This window comes from Photinus pyralis, unplaced genomic scaffold (assembly GCF_008802855.1).
Source record: "Photinus pyralis isolate 1611_PpyrPB1 unplaced genomic scaffold, Ppyr1.3 Ppyr1.4_LG5, whole genome shotgun sequence".
NCBI classification, from domain to species: domain Eukaryota; kingdom Metazoa; phylum Arthropoda; class Insecta; order Coleoptera; family Lampyridae; genus Photinus; species Photinus pyralis.
The window spans coordinates 11,270,773-11,288,666 of record NW_022170596.1 but is presented as its reverse complement, the minus strand read 5'-3'; the positions used below and the strand labels follow the sequence as shown (position 1 = coordinate 11,288,666).

General features: G+C 36.5%; 1 protein-coding gene across 1 annotated transcript in view; it reads left to right on the top strand.

Annotated features, from left to right (window-relative positions):
- The window catches only part of LOC116170162 (laccase-5-like), a 40,220-nt gene that overhangs the window by 21,022 nt on the left and 1,304 nt on the right, over positions 1-17,894 (top strand). The window contains exons 2-4 of the mRNA XM_031486380.1: positions 8,976-9,324; positions 15,804-16,567; positions 16,619-16,803. Of these exons, the coding sequence (XP_031342240.1) occupies positions 9,065-9,324; positions 15,804-16,567; positions 16,619-16,803 (1,209 nt within the window). The 5' untranslated portion in view covers positions 8,976-9,064. The remainder of the gene's footprint in view (positions 1-8,975; positions 9,325-15,803; positions 16,568-16,618; positions 16,804-17,894) is intronic.

The window sequence follows — 17,894 nt, the reverse complement described above, 5'->3', positions numbered from 1 at the left end:
ATAGGTTTGAAAAAATGCTCTTTATCTACACAAGAGTTGTGATCAATTTATATACCTACTTGTTATTTCTCAGTGAGAATTTTAAAACCGCAAAAGTGAAGAAGAAAAGTAATTTTTTCAAAACGTTTGTTAATCAACATGGTTAGACATACGAGCAGTTTTCGGCACTCATTTTATAACCGGTCAGTCAGTTAATAATTTATCCAAAATGAAATCCACTGTCGAGAAAGGAGAGTTTCCATCATAAACTTGATTGATTGTAGGGTGTGATTCTGTTGAGGAGAATTTTAAATTCAAATTAAAACCTCGCTCCCTTTGTCAATCGGATTTAAAATGGACATCGTCCTTTAAAGTATACCTAGTTATCTATCCAATATTAGATGTGTTTCGTTTTCGATACGTCACGCGGTATTTCTTTTCGTGATAACATTTTACGACACCGATCATTTTTACTGCCGTTTCTTTATACAAATACATATTAACTAAGTTGATTAGTCATATTAACTAAGCAGTCCTCTTGGGGCAAATGAATCGACATATCGTATGGTACTACCAAATATTAAAAAGTTAAAGAAAAACTGCGCTACTCTTACTGAGGCACTGCTGTGTTTTGAAAGTGATCAAAAAATACAAGGGTAGTTACTACTATTAGCAAAAAAAGGCACTGATTTTTCGTGATGGCACAAGCATTTGAACTAATTCAATCGCTATTCACGCTAAGAGACCGTGTCGAAATGCATTTATACAAACGAAATACAAGTTGCGTGCATTATTCTGTCCGTACATCTCCAGCGAAGCATTTTGCGTGTAGAGGAGCGTATTCACATGTTTGCGATGAAATGCCACAATATGTGATTAATTAACTTTTAATTACGGGACTCGAAGCATGAAATGGAATGTCTTGAAATCTTCTATCAAACGGAAATGAATCGAATTTCAAGTATTTCTATTAGCACGTCTCTATCATTGTGTAAGATTTGCTACGCACGGTATTGCAATTCACGCTTTCCTCTACAGTTTTCATGAAGGAAGTGCCATATCGTGCAGAAAGGACGGTCAAATGATTATAATTGCATTTTATTAGGGGCGACCATTTCTAATTTTAAAAATGCATTCGAATCGAAATTGTTATCAACATCCAATTTTGTGTGTTTCAAATCCTTCTCAACTTATAAAACAAATGGAACGGTATGAAACTTCCAGATGAAAGATTTTGGTGACAATTTTCATGCATTTCCATGAGTTGTAAGGAGGTATCCATTTAACTGTGCTATGCATGAACCAAACGGTCTTCTAAAAAACTCAATCTTATAAAGGAAATTACTTTTTGTAATGGCTTTTCAGTAAACGTAATTAGGATCGAACTTGAATGTAGAAAGTAGAAATGTAAACTATTAGGTATCATTATGCCATAGTGCCCCACAGATCTACTTTTGATCGCAAAATGTAGGAAATTTTATCCTCTTCACAAATACTCGTACTGTAGAGTCATTTTTCGTGTGGTTTACAAAATTGTTTCCCTCCAAATCAAAATATTTTAGTCCATGGAAATATTAATGACATTTTAGTGATGAATCGGAAGTATTGTAGCGTACAAACAATACCATCTCTTGCAGTTCGTTTGGAAGAGCTAATCAGAGATCCATGGGTGATTGTCGATCAATTCCTATTCAAATTTAGTAAGGTTGTAGAGCAAAAGGTTCGAAAAACCCCAGCTCACTTTATCGACATGTTTTTCACCTTTTCATCTCGCAAATGTCTTTGCCAATGTTTTTGGGGGTATTATTATTGGTAGTGAAATCGTTAAACGGCTTTACACTCTACCTACAGAATTCAGAGCAATTTTCATATGAAGCTAAAATTCTTGTGTAATCAGTGCCAGTTCGAGGATGAAGAGCTAGAAGGCATCTGTCTTGAGCACAATTTTCCAGAAATGTATGAAACGACGGTTCATCCCCGATTCTACCAAAATTTCTTCTGAGCACCGATTATTATTAAGAAGTGTCAGTGTGGCTCGTGTGGATCACGGCGCGTCCAGCAATTAATGTAGAAAAGTAGTAGTATATCATGTGCGAATCAGCTGCTTATGATTTTGGGAGGACGTGGTCCCTCTATCAAATATTTCAACCGAATAGCAGATCGAGACATGATGGATCAAATGTCCTGGACTTGACATTCGGCCAAAAAAGTCAAGAATTTGCAAGCACACTCCAACAGAATGGTTAAGCACCGAATGGTCGGGATATTAGGAAAAAAGTTGGAACTTTTTGCATGCATGCCTCTTGGTACTATGTTTTTTTTGTCCATTTGGGCGTCCACCTCTCATTTAGCGTCGGTCGTGTCCAACCCTTGGTTCTAAAATATACTCTTAAGGTAAGACAGTAAATTAACAGAAAAAACTAAAATAATAATAATGGATGTACGTATAAGCCAAATGTGTTCTAGGGGTAATGTCAAAAATTTGACAAAGAAAAAGAAAGTACCTGCCTACGAATGGGCAAACTGGATGAGAATAATTCATGAGAAAAGTATACGTGCGGTTATCTGTAATCGTAGAAGAATTAAACGCACATTAGAATTCGCATAGGTACTGTAAACAATAGTAACAGCGAATAAATTTAAATAACTATATAGTAATGCGAGAGATATTGGACAATGAATGAAAGTTAAATGTAAAAGCGCTAAAAATTGCGTGATTTAACAAAAAAGTTGCCGATTTTGTAACTCCTAAAGGAACGGAGATCAAATCAGATGAGAGGTCACATTCAATTTTCCACAAAGCTTGATTTTTGAACAAATGTACGAAGAGATTAGAAAACCTGTTATAAACTAAATGATCGTTCTATAAATTGGTAATAACAATACAATATAATTTATATATTATTTCTCTAGTATAAACAGGTGCTGTATCGTGTAATTAACGTTTTCTATAATAATAGCCACAGCAGAAATTCACACCTAATTATTCCAAGTTATTTCATGTCGACATTGTTTGTAACTTGATTTGTTACGCCAGCCAGTATAAAGAGTAATGCACATCCTAATCATTACTATAAACTATGATCAATTACGTCGAATTAGCACTTGGCGATTGAGGAGGTGTTTGGGAATACCGCCAAATAGTCGTTTTTAAACGGGCACTCGTTAATAATATTTTAATATTCTATTACTGACTGACATACGATTAGGTTTTATGGTTTTTGAATACAGATTAAGTTGTAGTAGCAGCGACCTTGGCGGATGGGAGTCGGTTATAAGTCGATGGACGTTGGTATATCGATGGGTAATAAGAGATCTTTTTAGCTTTGGGCTGAAGTAAATGATATCTTATTACGTACGTATTAATAGTTCATCATCAATGCAAATTTCCCTCGATTGCCAACATTTTTCGCTGTTCATTTCTGGAATATAAACTTTCTATCTATAAGATTACAGAAACTGAAGAAGTTGCATCAACTTAAGGCTACCTACCGTTAATAATGACGATGTCTTGCTAATACACGATGATTGTCACCTAGATATCCACATTTTATAAAATTGCATAGGTAGCTAATTGTTATTCGGAATCGGGTTAATTGAGAAAAAGGTTACATAAGATAAAGAAATGTTCTGGTTTTACTTTCTTACATAACGTTAGAAGACAGTGAGTATATTGATATCAAGCGTTCATTTTTTTGCGGTTTTACTTCTTTCATTCAAGGGCAGTAGGGCGAAATCGTGTTGATGATTTTGTTCCAGTTTCCACACACACTAACTATACTGGTGGTTTCTTCGGCTGTACGTAGTTACACGGATGTCACATACGTTTCTATTGTGGAAATGTTTCGCCAAACATATTTTAGGCTACCTCATGAACTATGCATAGAGTAACAAATGAAAGTAACGGAAGAATGATTACGAAAGAAGTTGTAGGAGATCAAAGATCAGATATCGCCAATTGAACTACAGCCAAATTATGCCAAGTACTTATTACTAATCGAATTAAGCAATTGAATGTCTAAAATCCGTTCGAGCATGTAATGTATGCAAAAAAAGGCTAATCCTTAGTTGACAAGTAAAAAACTTTTGAGTCAACTTATGATTACGACAGACCATAAGCAAATTATTGTTACAACGTATCTTTTAAACAAAATTTGTAAAAAAAATGTAGTTAAGATGTGGCAATATTATATTCGCAGTTTGGCTACTACTTGTAAATTCGAAATTCTACCCTTAACCTTCTAAAAGCATTTACTTCTACTAAAACCTGATATTCTTCAGTGGATTACTAAGTTTATTATTCTATTAAGATATTATTATTCTTATAGGTTCTCATGCAATCCAGCACATCCCCTATTTTTATACTTTTTCTTATTTTTCCTATTTCTTTTTTATTCAATTTTGACCCTATCTATAGCGTTTTTTTTGCCCTTAAGTTATTGTTTAAGGGTTACCTCGACTTCGATGCCCATCCCTAACCTCGTTAAGGTCCCTGCATTAGTATCTTTCGTTTTTATTTAATATCTGACGTCATTGTGTTCTCTGAATTTTGCTGTAATACTCGCCAAATAGACTGCTAATAATTTTGTTTTCAAAAATTTGATTTTTGTTAATTCTGTTATTAATTTTGAGTCTAATAAATTTCTGAAATCTCAGAAAATTTTGAATTCTTCAGAATGAAAAACTAAATGGTCGGCATTTTCAATTTCTTTGGCAGATTCTTCACTTTTTTCAACTTTGTCCGAATAACTATATATTATATTACATTTAAGTCTATTTATGACTTATGAGTTTGTCTACCTTATTGGATAGATCCCATTTCATTTGCCATTTATTTATTGTGTTTTTTGTTCTTTTTGAATTTGTGATTACATTCTGTAAACTGTAGCGGAATGTCCAAAATCGAGTTGTTTTTTAGATATTATATACTGCTTAATATACATATATCTTTCAAAGCTTTAAAATTTAGAGATAATCGCTCCTGAATAGTTATTCCTAAGAACATAATTTTGTTTGCCATTTTAGTTGGTTGATCCATACGTCCGTCCGTCCATCCGGGCCCACTGTTACGGTTTTGCACTATTTGAATGAGAATTGTCTTAGAGACCTGAAATTTGTTGCAATAGCCGGCCTATACATTGAAGGCGTGCCTTTCAATTTTGTTATCTCCATAAAACACTTTTGAAAATTGGGGAGGGGGGGGATCGAAAGTAATTGGTTTCTACAAACTATAAGTGTCCTCTGCGATTCCTTTTCGAGATCAGTGGGTAACGTGGAAGGGGAAGGGGTAGAAATTGGTTTCATCTTTTATGGTACTCTAATTAAAGGGCTCAACGAAGGGAACAGTTTTCTGTCAACTACCGTCCTTCTCTCTTACCCCTTAGTAAAATATGAGGTGAAAAGGAATTAACTTATACGCTTTCCTCCACGACCTATTATCAGGATCGGTTATAATTCTTTACCTTTTTGTAATTGGAGGAGGGGGGCTAAAAACTGATATTTTAATTTTAATCAAAAGTATCAACGAAAGGAACTGTTTACTACACTGCCCTTGTCTCCAGCCCCTTTTCAAAATGAAGAGAAGGGGACTGGTTTTATCCTTCATGGTATTCTAATGAAAGGTCTCAACGAAAGGAAATAATTTCTACCTACCACAGTCCTTAACCCCTTATCGTATTGGGGTATAATCCCTCATATCTCCAGAGCGGAGTGTAGGAGGAAGGTACGTACTTGCAAATGACGAGTGGAACTGGAACGGGATTCTGGATTACGATAGAAGTGTGGACGGGGCTCTAAGCCTCAAATTGCGACCTTTTATACTACCCCCCTGGCTCGAGTCGTTCGACTACTCAACGTAACTCAAGCCATCGCAAACGCGCCAGGCTATGGAATGGTCCTTTGAAGGCTTTTCCCGCATGGAGGCAATCTAACATCATGTTCTACCTAGCCCTCTGCTAGGATGGGTGTCTTGAGTTATTAAATTGTTTTCAATTGCAAATGTAAGTGGAAGAGCCTTCTCTGGACCATAAAATTCTTGTTTTGAGACCAGTCAGACTAACTCGTCGGCATTCTCAATGCCCTTTGATCCATGCGAGCTCAAGGGTGTTGCTAATTGCTACTTGCAAGTATGTTATGCATAAGCAAGTTACTTTTCTTGCACTAAGGGCCATTTCCATCGTCAAAATTCAGTACAATGCCAGACTGATATCAATCGCAGTCTGGCTTCGGGAAGTTACGAACGTGGGTTCGCTAATCTCCAGATTAGTAGGTACTTGTCAGAAAACGGTTCCTTTTGTGTCCCCAACATCCTTGATTTAGTAACGCAGGTTTCTTGAACAAGGGCAATGGAGCAGGGCAGGGAGGTTTATTAATATTTCAACGTGTTGATGATACCCAAAATTGATAGGTAAGGAACCTCAAATTGACTGGGCGATGCTTTTGCTTTTCAAATGCGAGCTTGTTGTTCTTTGAATCTGCTTTTCAAAGTAAACCCAATACGTTAGAGATCAAAATGTTGACTACAGATTTTATCTTATTGCGAAAAAACTGCAAAAAACGCGAAGGAAGGAGAAAAGAGATATTTTGATAGTGAATTTTCCTAGCAATTTTGTAAGTGAAACTGTAAAAAAAGCTCGTTGGGTTCTAATCATTGAATTGTTATGTTCTTAGCTAGAAAGACTCACTGTCGACCTATCGTATTACCGTCAATTGCGTTCGTAAATCTCTTCAAAGAGTAAGTACCTATTTGTTAATATTGAAATGTGATTTTTGTAGCAATAGAATACTCTTTGTTGTTGTTAATTTCCTTTATTTGTTGGACAATTGTAACAAATTGTTTCTGCCAAAATGGAGCAAAGTGCTAAACTTGGTTTGGATGATTTTTGGTAATTTCTAAAGGATAATTAGGACTATTCGTAAATAATTTAAGTTCACAGTAGGTTTCGGTAAATAATTCTCAGCTGCGGTTTTACATAAAGTGAACGTGTTATGTTAATCGCTCTGTAACGAATTAAATTATAGCAAAATTTGCTATCCCCACTCCGCCATCAAGAATATAACTGCTTATAGAAAACTCAACACCAGTAGACGATGACCACAGACGGAGATATCCATAAACTATATGGCAAACTGCCAAAATGCTAACATAAATGGGGAATAGCCAATTAGAATATTAGTAACGCTACCAGAAAATGATTACTACCATACTCTGTCATCAGGAAAAGAAAAATCGCTAATTATAATCGCCTCACGCTCTATGGCGAAACCAATCGCGTGGAAAATTAAAATTCTTTTCACCATAATTAATACCTTAACATAATTTCGGAAAGAGACATGTTTCTCTCCACACGCCGCATATTTTCACGTCAAAGAAGAAATCTTAGAAAACGCCCAAGCTGTTGTACGCTCGTCTGTAATTAATTTAATGGAAGAGAAATCACTTAATCTCTGTAAATATTTGCAATAATAAAGTTAAGTGAAAAAGATAAAGAAAATTGTTTAATGTGATGAATTTAGTTAAATCATAAACGCGTGTAATAAAAGCGAAAACATTCTAGAATTAATATACATTTTATGTTTATGAGATTCTGCTTCAATTATACATGTTTTTTGTATTACACTTTAACGTAGGATGTTAATTGAGTTTTGACAGTAACGTTAACGGAAGGCTAGTCGAATTTAACGCCGTTTTTAGGATATTTAAATTTTTAATTATTTACCCAAGCGTTTTCGTTTCTTCAGTTAAAATTGTATCAAATGCATAATATTAAAAATGCCTATCCTTAAAGTTTTACGCGCATATTCCAAATTAACATATTTCTTTGCAAGACTACAGTTTTACTGTTTCTCCTGAATGAATTAAGGGTAAATGAGAGATAAAAAGGTTCAGTAAAAAATGGAATATACACAGCTTATGTAGGTTCATTCAAATTCTTGCAGCATATTTTGTTTTGGTACCTTTTTTGTACAAATATCGGGTATTCTCTAGTATTTTCTGGTTTATTTTGGTACTTTACAATCCTACTTTCAGTTTTTAGGGCGACTTGAAAGAGTGAAAGAATACCAATTAATGTCAGAAGACACAAATTTGGTTTACTCATCACCGACAATGGGTACATCTCATGGTAAGCCCAAGCGTTCCGTTCAACCCCATACACCCTATAGCTATATACGTTGCACAAAACTATCACCCATTCCGCGGGCAGGTCGTTCTCCTTGATCTTTATGTAATGAATAAACTTATAGGAACAATAAACATTTCTTTCCCTTTTTATCACCGAGTCATTCTTACATAAGGATTAGATGCAAATAGTTCCGATACAAATAATTGTCGGCATGATTCATAAAGTGTAACAGCAAATTGAGCGTAACGGTAAAACCTCAAAATGTGAAAGTGAAAATTTGCTCTTATAATACGATCGTATTACTGAATTAATTATAAACTCACGGTATGTAGAGCAAATATTTAGATTCTGATTACAAGCTTTACGGAATTTTGATGGGTTCCTTATAAATTACGTATAAAATTCAATGTTTTTACACATATCGTTACGTTCTGCAAACCTGTCGATATTGCATGCCCACCTGTCCAGGTGAATGAAACATAATTTAATGAAGTACATACATATCTGTATTTGGAGTTCTTATTTTGTAAGCCGGCCATTGTTGAGCGTTTACGCAAATTTAATTTGTAATGCGCTTTTGTTTAAAAGGTGTAGGTAATTTGGCTTGTGTGTTTACTACCAGAATACAATGCTTAATTGTTGCGTAACAGCTTAAATTCCCAGCTTAAAAGAAATGAGTGTGTTGCCGATAAATGAATGCGCAATTAAAATGCAATCTTTTCAAAAAGTGAAATTTTTATTAAGAGAACCGGGAAATATCATAACTTCCCCAAAAGTGCAACTTTCATATGACATCAACTAGGCCAGAGTTCAATTCCTACGAAAATATCTCACCGATTTGCATGCGAATTTCGCACTAACATCGCTTTTTAGTTTCAGATCAGTCCACGTCGGCGTCATGGTGGCAGCAGGACACGGTGAATACGGCGGAAATTGCGGACAATGCAGATTTTTTTTCGTCGATGCACGGTCTGGTACAGACCCATCCTAGTCTGGCGCTAAAGGATAACGTAAATAATGTCCGATTTAATCCGACAAGATCGCAGTTGCCAAAAGCGAGCGGATCGAAGCATTTAGATTATAGGACGTCCGCCACCGCAGAATTGAGAAGAAACCCTAATTTGTCTGCACCGGATGAGTGCGCCAGAGCTTGTCGAGAAGGAGAACCGCCGAGGATATGTTACTACCATTTCACTTTGGAGTACTATACTGTTTTGGGAGCGTAAGTATACTATAACTTCTTCGCCAAGTCTTTGAGTGCAGTTAGCAATTCATAACTACTGAAGGACTGTCCAGAACTTTAGTCAAGACAATAGCAAGTGTGTATCTCCGTACCTAACGCAAACATCGATCCTAATTTCTTATTGGTACCAAGTAATCGTATTAGAAAAACTACCGAATTTAACGTAACCGAATCTTTTCTGACAGCATATTCCCAAAACTCAAGAAACAAAGTCAAGGGTGGTTTTACCTATGCAATCGAAGTAAATTTGATGTTTCTGGGGTTCACTGTAATCTCGAACCTTCTCTGCAAGAAAAATGAAAAATTATCACTGCATCCTTGGGATATATTTAAACTCAACTCAACTCAAAACTCAGACGTGGTACCTACAGGTATAATAGGTATACTATTTTAGCACAAATTATTGATCTTCTTATTCCATACCTATTTTTTTATACAATTTTAATCTAGTTAATCAAGTTCTCCTTTGTATTCAAAATCAGTTCACTTATGTCATAATGAGAACTCTACAGATTCTGCCGTCTTTTTTTGACACATTTCCCATCAATTATATACAATATCCATTTTTTTAGCATCTATTACCACTTAAAAAATTCAAAAAAAACTCCACGATTCCGGAGAACTTATTTAGCTTTATTATACTGGGTAGTTAGCCAAGCATGTAAATCCATAATTCAAAGGTCGCTTTAAATGTTTTAATACTGAAACCCTTTCTTCTAAATTATAAAGAAATACCTCGAGAAATACAGTTTCGCCCAAATAAACAATATCTTGTAACTGTTTAATTTGTTTGAAAAATAAACATTTTTTGAACTTTATTTATTTATTTAAGGGTTGTCTAAGTTCTGAGTGTAAAGCTCCGAGTTTCGCTCAAAAACGCGTTCATGGTGTCCTGGGACGCCCCGAGTTTCCTTTTAAGGGGAAATAATGCTCCGCCAGAAACACTTTCTCCTCCGTGCTCAACACCAATTTTAACAATTGGGCCCTGCTATTAAGTTCTTTAAGGTTTGCTCGACACTTATACAGTGATATTATTATGCGGGTCACTCTGTAATTGGGCGCAAACCTGTTGAGGGCCCAGAACAAGAAAGGGATAAAAAATAAAAAATATTCATGAAGAAGTAGACATAGGGATTTAAATGTATTGCTTTTCTCTATGTCTACTTTTAAAACACAAAATCTTTTCTGAAGGGCGCCTAATATTATGCATCCAAAATAACTTTTTAAAAGAAATAAACATCTGGCTGTCATCGCCGTACATACATCGCACACGAACGAAAATACGGAAGTCAAAGCAATAATATTCAAATTATTTAATATCACTGCCAGATCTTCATTTGTTGTAGGAAATTATTTTGGTGCCCTAAAATTAGGCGTCCTTCAGAACTCATTTAAAAGTTGTGAATTTCACTGCCATACAAGCTAACGTGAATATGGGGGCGCGCGCATAGACACCTAAAAATTTATTTTCAGTACTGTTTATTTTGGGCAAATCTGGATTATAAACCCTCTATATATTAAAGAATTACGACAGAGACAGGCCAAAGGTCTAGGGAAGTGGATTCTTAAATTGTCACCTACTATGGGAAGTGTCTCTAAATATTCGCACAGTAATTTCGTAAGCAACCAAATCAAACGATTTTACTGCACTACCCTGTCTTCCATTGAATTTTGTTGGCGGGGTACGAGTAATATGTACAGATTTTCAATATCGTATGCAAAAATCAAAATATCCGATGCGGTTCCTGAAAATCTCAGTTAGTGACAAAAATCGATTAAACAATTAGCATGTTTAGATTCAGAACAATTAAAATTTTGTTTATCCTCCATGGTTACCAAGATATTGTTTTGGGAATTCGTTCCCTGGACGTTTTCCTTTGCTCTTAAATTGTCCAGGAATTAATTATCCCGTGCCAATTGTCCACATAGGCACCATCGCTTTCCAAAAAACACAATGAAAACCATTTGCTTGTTTCGAAAGAAAAACAATTCCCGTTATGTGATGGTTTTGTCCGTCTGTTCCTCGTCTAACTTGAGAACGAAATAGACAGCGATGTCAAACCTTCGCCAATCGATAACTACGAGCTCAAGGATCAGTGCTATTGAATATGAGCCGGATTAAAAGTCTGGTTTCCGAATGCGATCTGAGTGGCAAAAAATTATTTTTGATTGTTAGACTTTTTAATAGACGCCCTTTCATTTAATTAAAGCGATATAATTATTTTGAAGTCAACATCGACATATTTTCAACCTTCTAAATTGCCTTTCATATTTAGGAATTGCCGAAAATGTATTTTCCTATGTTATTTCCCTATGTTCCGCCGTCAACTTGCCACGCTGTATAAGAATTACTATGTGCTTGGGATGAAAATACGCTCTTGTGACACGTGTGTGGTGGACTGTAGTAGAACTAGTGTTACTATGGTGCTAAGTAGCGTGTGTGAATAACTAATAATGCTTTTTTAAATAATATACCACCAAAAAAGCTCCTTTATGACCCGTTTACGTGCCTTTTCTTTACTTGTTATCCATTTGATGTACACTTTATTCGACCGTAAAAAAATCATTACTTTTTTGATTATCCAAAAGCTGCTGTGGCCCAAAAGGTACTCGTACAAGTTGGTACGAGTGGAAGACGTAATGGAATGTCACTTTTTATTAAACTCCCAAATTACACGGCTCTCTTCACACCTTCGCCCATTGATTTATTACGTTTTGACAGTCAAAGCTATGACTATTCCACCAAAAAAGATCCTATGGTAGTTGTAGAGAAAGGGAAATTGAGTCTTTCTTTCCTAGGCAGGTTCCATTGAACAATGTTCTATACCGGGGCAGGAAGATTCAGTGCCCCTTTCCCTACAACCATCGTATAGGATCTTTATTTTCAATAGGTTTAATAGGTGGGGGAGGGGGTATTCCAGACCCCTCGGAATATGTATTCATTGTAAGCAGTCAGTATAGTACCATGTCTAAACGTTTTTGGGAAAGGTAAAAAAAAAGATCCTATGATACTAGTAAGGAAAGAGACATTGAATTACCTCCTGTCTCCGTATAGAATACTCCCCAGGAAAGAAAGATTCAATGCCCCTTTCCCTGCAACTATCACATGTAATCTTCACCCCCCAGACCCACCGGAATATGTATTTATTGTAGACCTTTAAGCAGTTAAATGTTAAATAACGTTTTTGAGAAAGAAGTTAGCACCACTGAGAGGAATACTCCCCAGGAAAAGAAGAAGATCCTATGGTAGTTTTACCCCCGAAATATGTATTTAACGGTGCGCGGACAATTCGCACCCGGACAATTCGCGCCCAGACAATTCGACCCGGACAATTCGCACCCTGACAATTTACTCCCCGGGCAATTCGCTCCCAAGACAATTCGCGCCCGGATAAGTTAATCCCGGACAATTTGCTCCCAGGACAATCCGACTCCCGTAGAATTCTTGAATAGAATGTTAGTTGGTTTTTATAATAATTTTTAAAGCTTATTGCCAAACGAGTGATTGGTGTTGAATGTTTTAAATATTATGCAAATTCGCTCAGAAGTTCCTGCAGGAGTATTGTATGCATTAATTTTCGGTATTTCCTTGTCATATTTCGAACTGTCTGACAAGAATCTTCTGTGCACGTGTCGATGATTACAAGCGCTCATGGTCGGGGCCGAATAACCGGCAAGCTGACAACCTGCTTTCTTTATGTGTGTGGGTACCATAATTTGGTAAAAAAATTAATTTAAATTATCAATATTTGATAAACCAAATTATCCTGAGAGCGATTTGTCCTGGGAGCGAATTATCGTGGGAGCGAATTGTCTGAAAGAACAGGTCTCAAAACCTAAATGAAGCCGCCAGTTTAATCGTTTCTCCTGTTATGGCTCCTGAGAAAAACCTTAAGGAAGAAAAGTAAACTTTTGAACCATCATCGTGACCCCTCGATTTATTTCGGAAAAATGTGCTCCCGCTGCAATAATTTTTTTGTTATATCTACCCTGTTTAACTAATGTTAATTCTACTGGTGTCATTATGCGTTAATATTAACTGGGGAGTATGAATTACTCATAAATACCGTTACCTTTATGAGCTAAGCTAAAGCTGTCGATTTTTACACTTTAGGTTTTAGTTGGGTGTTAGGGACCTAAACATGAGTAAAACCAAATCTGTGTTTGAAATACTAGCTCATAGCAATAATTGCATTAGTTATAAATTATGTTTGCGATTACGATGCTTTTCTTAAAAACGTTTAATTTTTTCCTGTTTCTATTGAAGCAGAGTATTTCATTCCGGCCTTTCTGCGTGAGTTCCTGTGATCATAGCCTACTTCTTCAGTAGCTTTTAAGACAATTATCAAACCATCACCATATTGATCGCTTTTTTGCAAGAAAGTCCGTCTTAAACACCAAAATTACAAAACATCAAACGAAATCGTAATTATTTTCAGTCGTCACTTTACTCATATAGCACACGCACTTCGCTGCTGTGCTCTAATTGTTAATGTAATTTAATACAGATGTAACATTTTTAATTTATAGGAACTATATAGGTAGGTAAACAAATGTATTAATATTATTATTTACATAATTTATATATCTTAGAAAGGTGTACGCTTCATGTACGCACGCACCGTATATTTTGCGCCAACCGTATCCGGATCAATCTTGGAACTGTTTGAAATTATGGAATCTACAGGCCACATTCTATAAGAAAAATTTTTTTCCGGGTCGATCTAAGACCATTTTTTCTTCGGGCCTCAAAAAAGGCCTTCCTTTTTTACCAAAAATCGACTGCATCAAAATTTCTCGGGAAAACACTTTTTCTTATTAATTTTGGTGCGTAGAATCCAAAACAATTCGTACTTTTTCGATCAGACTTCTCAATCAAAAGTTATGGACTAGAAACCAATTTCAAAAGAAAATTCAAAGGGCTGTAACTTTTGAACTAGTAGCCCAATCTTGGAACTGTTTGAAATTATGGATTCTACAGGCCACATTCTAAAAGAAAATTTTTTTTCCGGGTCGATCTGAGAATTTTTTCTTCGGGCTTCAAAAAAAGGCAGTGTATAACCTTCCTTTTTTACCAAAAATCGACTGCACCAAAATTTCTCGGGAAAACACTTTTTTCTTATTAATTTGGGTGCGTAGAATCCAAATCAATTCGTACTTTTTCGATCAGACTTCTCAATCAAAAGTTATAGACTAGAAACCAATTTCAAAAGAAAATTCAAAGGGCTGTAACTTTTGAACTAGTAGCCCAATCTTGGAACTGTTTGAAAGAAAAGTCCAAGGATCAGTCGTAAATCTGAGCTTCGTATTTAATTACACTTCAGCAGTCAACTTGATCAAGAATCAATTCTGCAAAGATCCTGTATGTAAGTTGTCGTCCACAAAACTCGATTATTCGGGATTTCTTTTTCCAATGTTTCTTTAGTTCGATAATAAACATCTTCTTATCCTCTGATATCTGATGATAGCTGGGATAATCGATACGCAGATGATCTGAGCACCTTGGACCCAACCATTCTGAATGTCAGTTCAGATAAGTAAATAACACAAGACCTGGAGCGATCGAACCTCAGGTTCCTCCTTGATCGGATTTTACTGAATATTTCTTTTGAAAAATGGGTCTTGGCAAATATCCTTACTCCAAGTTATTTAAAAAAATATAAAAAGAGCATGACCTAACCCAGCGTGCAGTCGGAAGGTTGCTTGTCTAATCAAATCAAGCAACCGATAGACCTCCAGGATCTATTCAATCCCGAAAACTTTTGAATAAATTTCACTTTGGGTATTCTGTTTTAGTCTCAGATTTTTTTAGTAGGTACTATCCCATCCAATTTCCTGCTACAGGCAGTTCCTACTGCTTCTGACATGTCCCGCACGCAATTAAGTAGCCATGAAGGACTATAACTAAACATGTGACCTAGTTAAATCGAATACCTTCAGGTTTACACAGTCAATAACTCACTTTTCTAGTGTACATATCACGCTTGATACAAACAATAATCAATGGTACCTTTCTCGTCGGTAGCAGAACCATGCAAACGGTTTATTCTCTAAATATAAGCTTGTTATGCCTTTATTACTCAACAGGGCATTAAATTACTGTGGAAAAGGAGCTAGAAAGTGATAATTTAAATATGAGGCAGCAACCTGTACTTTTCAACCGTATCATTTATGTGCGGTATACAAAACTGTTTGCGTTACTTTCGGTTTAAGTAAATAGTCTTGTAAGAGAGATAGTTATATTTACGTTGTTGTCATTTAGAATTTAAAAAAATTATCCAACCTATTTTAAACAATACTGACAAGGTTCTTGTATATGAAGACCTTGCAATTCCTTTCAAGAGGACAACCACCTTCGTAGTTACTATTTCATAAGTTGCACAATTCTAGACTATTTATTTCTTTTGTTTCAACAGTGCCATTTACGGTCCTCATATTTGTTTCGTTTTTAATTTCAGCGCTTGCCAAGTGTGCACGCCGAACGCGACCAATACGGTATGGTCCACTTGCCAATGTATTCTAGCGGATGGTGTCGAACGAGGCGTCTTAGCGGCTAATCGTATGATCCCCGGTCCCAGTATACAAGTATGCGAGGGTGATAAGGTGGTCGTAGACGTAGAGAATCACATGGAGGGTATGGAAGTGACAATCCATTGGCACGGCGTGTGGCAGCGGGGCAGTCAATACTACGATGGTGTTCCATTCGTAACACAGTGCCCCATTCAGCAAGGGAACACGTTCAGATATCAATGGATCGCAGGAAACGCCGGCACTCACTTTTGGCACGCGCACACTGGTCTACAAAAAATCGACGGTCTCTATGGAAGCATCGTAATCCGGCAAGCTCCCTCCAAAGACCCCAACAGTCATTTATACGACTTTGATTTAACAACGCATGTTATGCTTCTGAGCGACTGGATGCACGAAGACGCCGCCGAACGGTTTCCCGGACGTCTCGCAGTGAACGTCGGACAAGACCCCGAAAGTATGCTTATCAACGGCAAGGGTCAATTTAGAGATCCCAACACCGGATTCATGACCAACACCCCATTGGAAGTATTCACGATAACACCTGGTCGAAGATATCGATTCAGAATGATTAACTCATTTGCATCAGTATGTCCTGCTCAATTAACAATTCAAGGACACGACTTAACGCTAATAGCAACCGACGGCGAGCCGGTACATCCTGTTCGAGTGAACACAATCATATCCTTCTCAGGTATGCCCTCCGTAACGCAGCTTGCCCACTTTCCTACGCTTATTTTTGCAGGTGAGCGGTACGATTTTGTCATCAACGCCGATCAACCTGAGGGCGCTTACTGGATTCAATTGAGAGGATTAGGCGAATGCGGTATCAGGAGGGCGCAACAACTAGCCATCTTGAGATATGCTAGAGGCCCTTACCAACCTGGCACTCCTGCGCCAACCTACGACTTTGGATTGCCCCAAGGAGTGGTAAGAACATTTTTCTCTATCATTGATTTTTGTACTATATATTGTAAATAGTTAAGTGTATATAACAGTAGGCGAAGGTTTTTTGTGAAATTCGAGGAAGGAAAGTTAGTGGTGACATGTTGAAATTGTGCCGGTTTCCTTTTGGCATGAAAATTTTTTTATAAAAGACAATATTAGGCAAAATTATCGTCCAAAAATAAACAAGGGGTTCCATCTTGTGGCAAGGCACTCTAGCATTGAATAATACCAGCAGAATGTGCCAAACCAAAGAAGTATATAACGTATGTATACTCTTTGGCCAAACTATAAAAAAAAATAGCTTTGCAATACTTAAACAATTTTGTGAGGGGACTGTTGATTTACTTCTTTAGATTTTTCTCATAGAACATAGCAGAAATTAAGCACTGACTACTGAGTACCAATTGGCGATGATGTCATGCAGAATAAGAGCTCATATGACCGTGGGTCTCCCCTTGGTCACAAAATAAAAGATAATTTCTTAGGCTGCTTTAAAATAATGTTGAGGATTTTTCATAAGCTCCTCTCAAGCTAACGCATAGCTATTCCTTAGATTTCATTTGAGAACATGAAGGTACCGGTCTAGGTACCGGTACACTCTTACTGTTGATCCGGTTTTTAATAAACAACATATAAATATAACTATCTTTTTGTCTATATTATGATTAATTGTGTAAGAACGGAGCATACATAAAAAAACGAAGAAGCTTCAGAATCTAAGGACTCCGAAAGAATCAAAGCAATGCAGAAAGTCGGAAAAATCGAAGAGAATTACGTTCAAAAATATAATTGAGAGAATTGGATGGACCTGATGTATTAAGTAGCATCCATCCTTTTTATTTGGTAGATCTTATCTCAGAAACCTGATTTATTTGAATGATTTGGTTTCGTTTAAAGGAGTCCAAAGAAACCAAGAAAGCATACCAATCCGAAGCAGCGAAAGATAATGAAGAAACTCGGAAACAGAGAAGCTTTAGGAAGTCGTCGATCCAAAGGAGTCGAGAAAGTTACCTTACCAAGCCAGGTTTCTTCTTGAGGATTAGTACTCCCGTAGCCTATTTCCACGATGATAG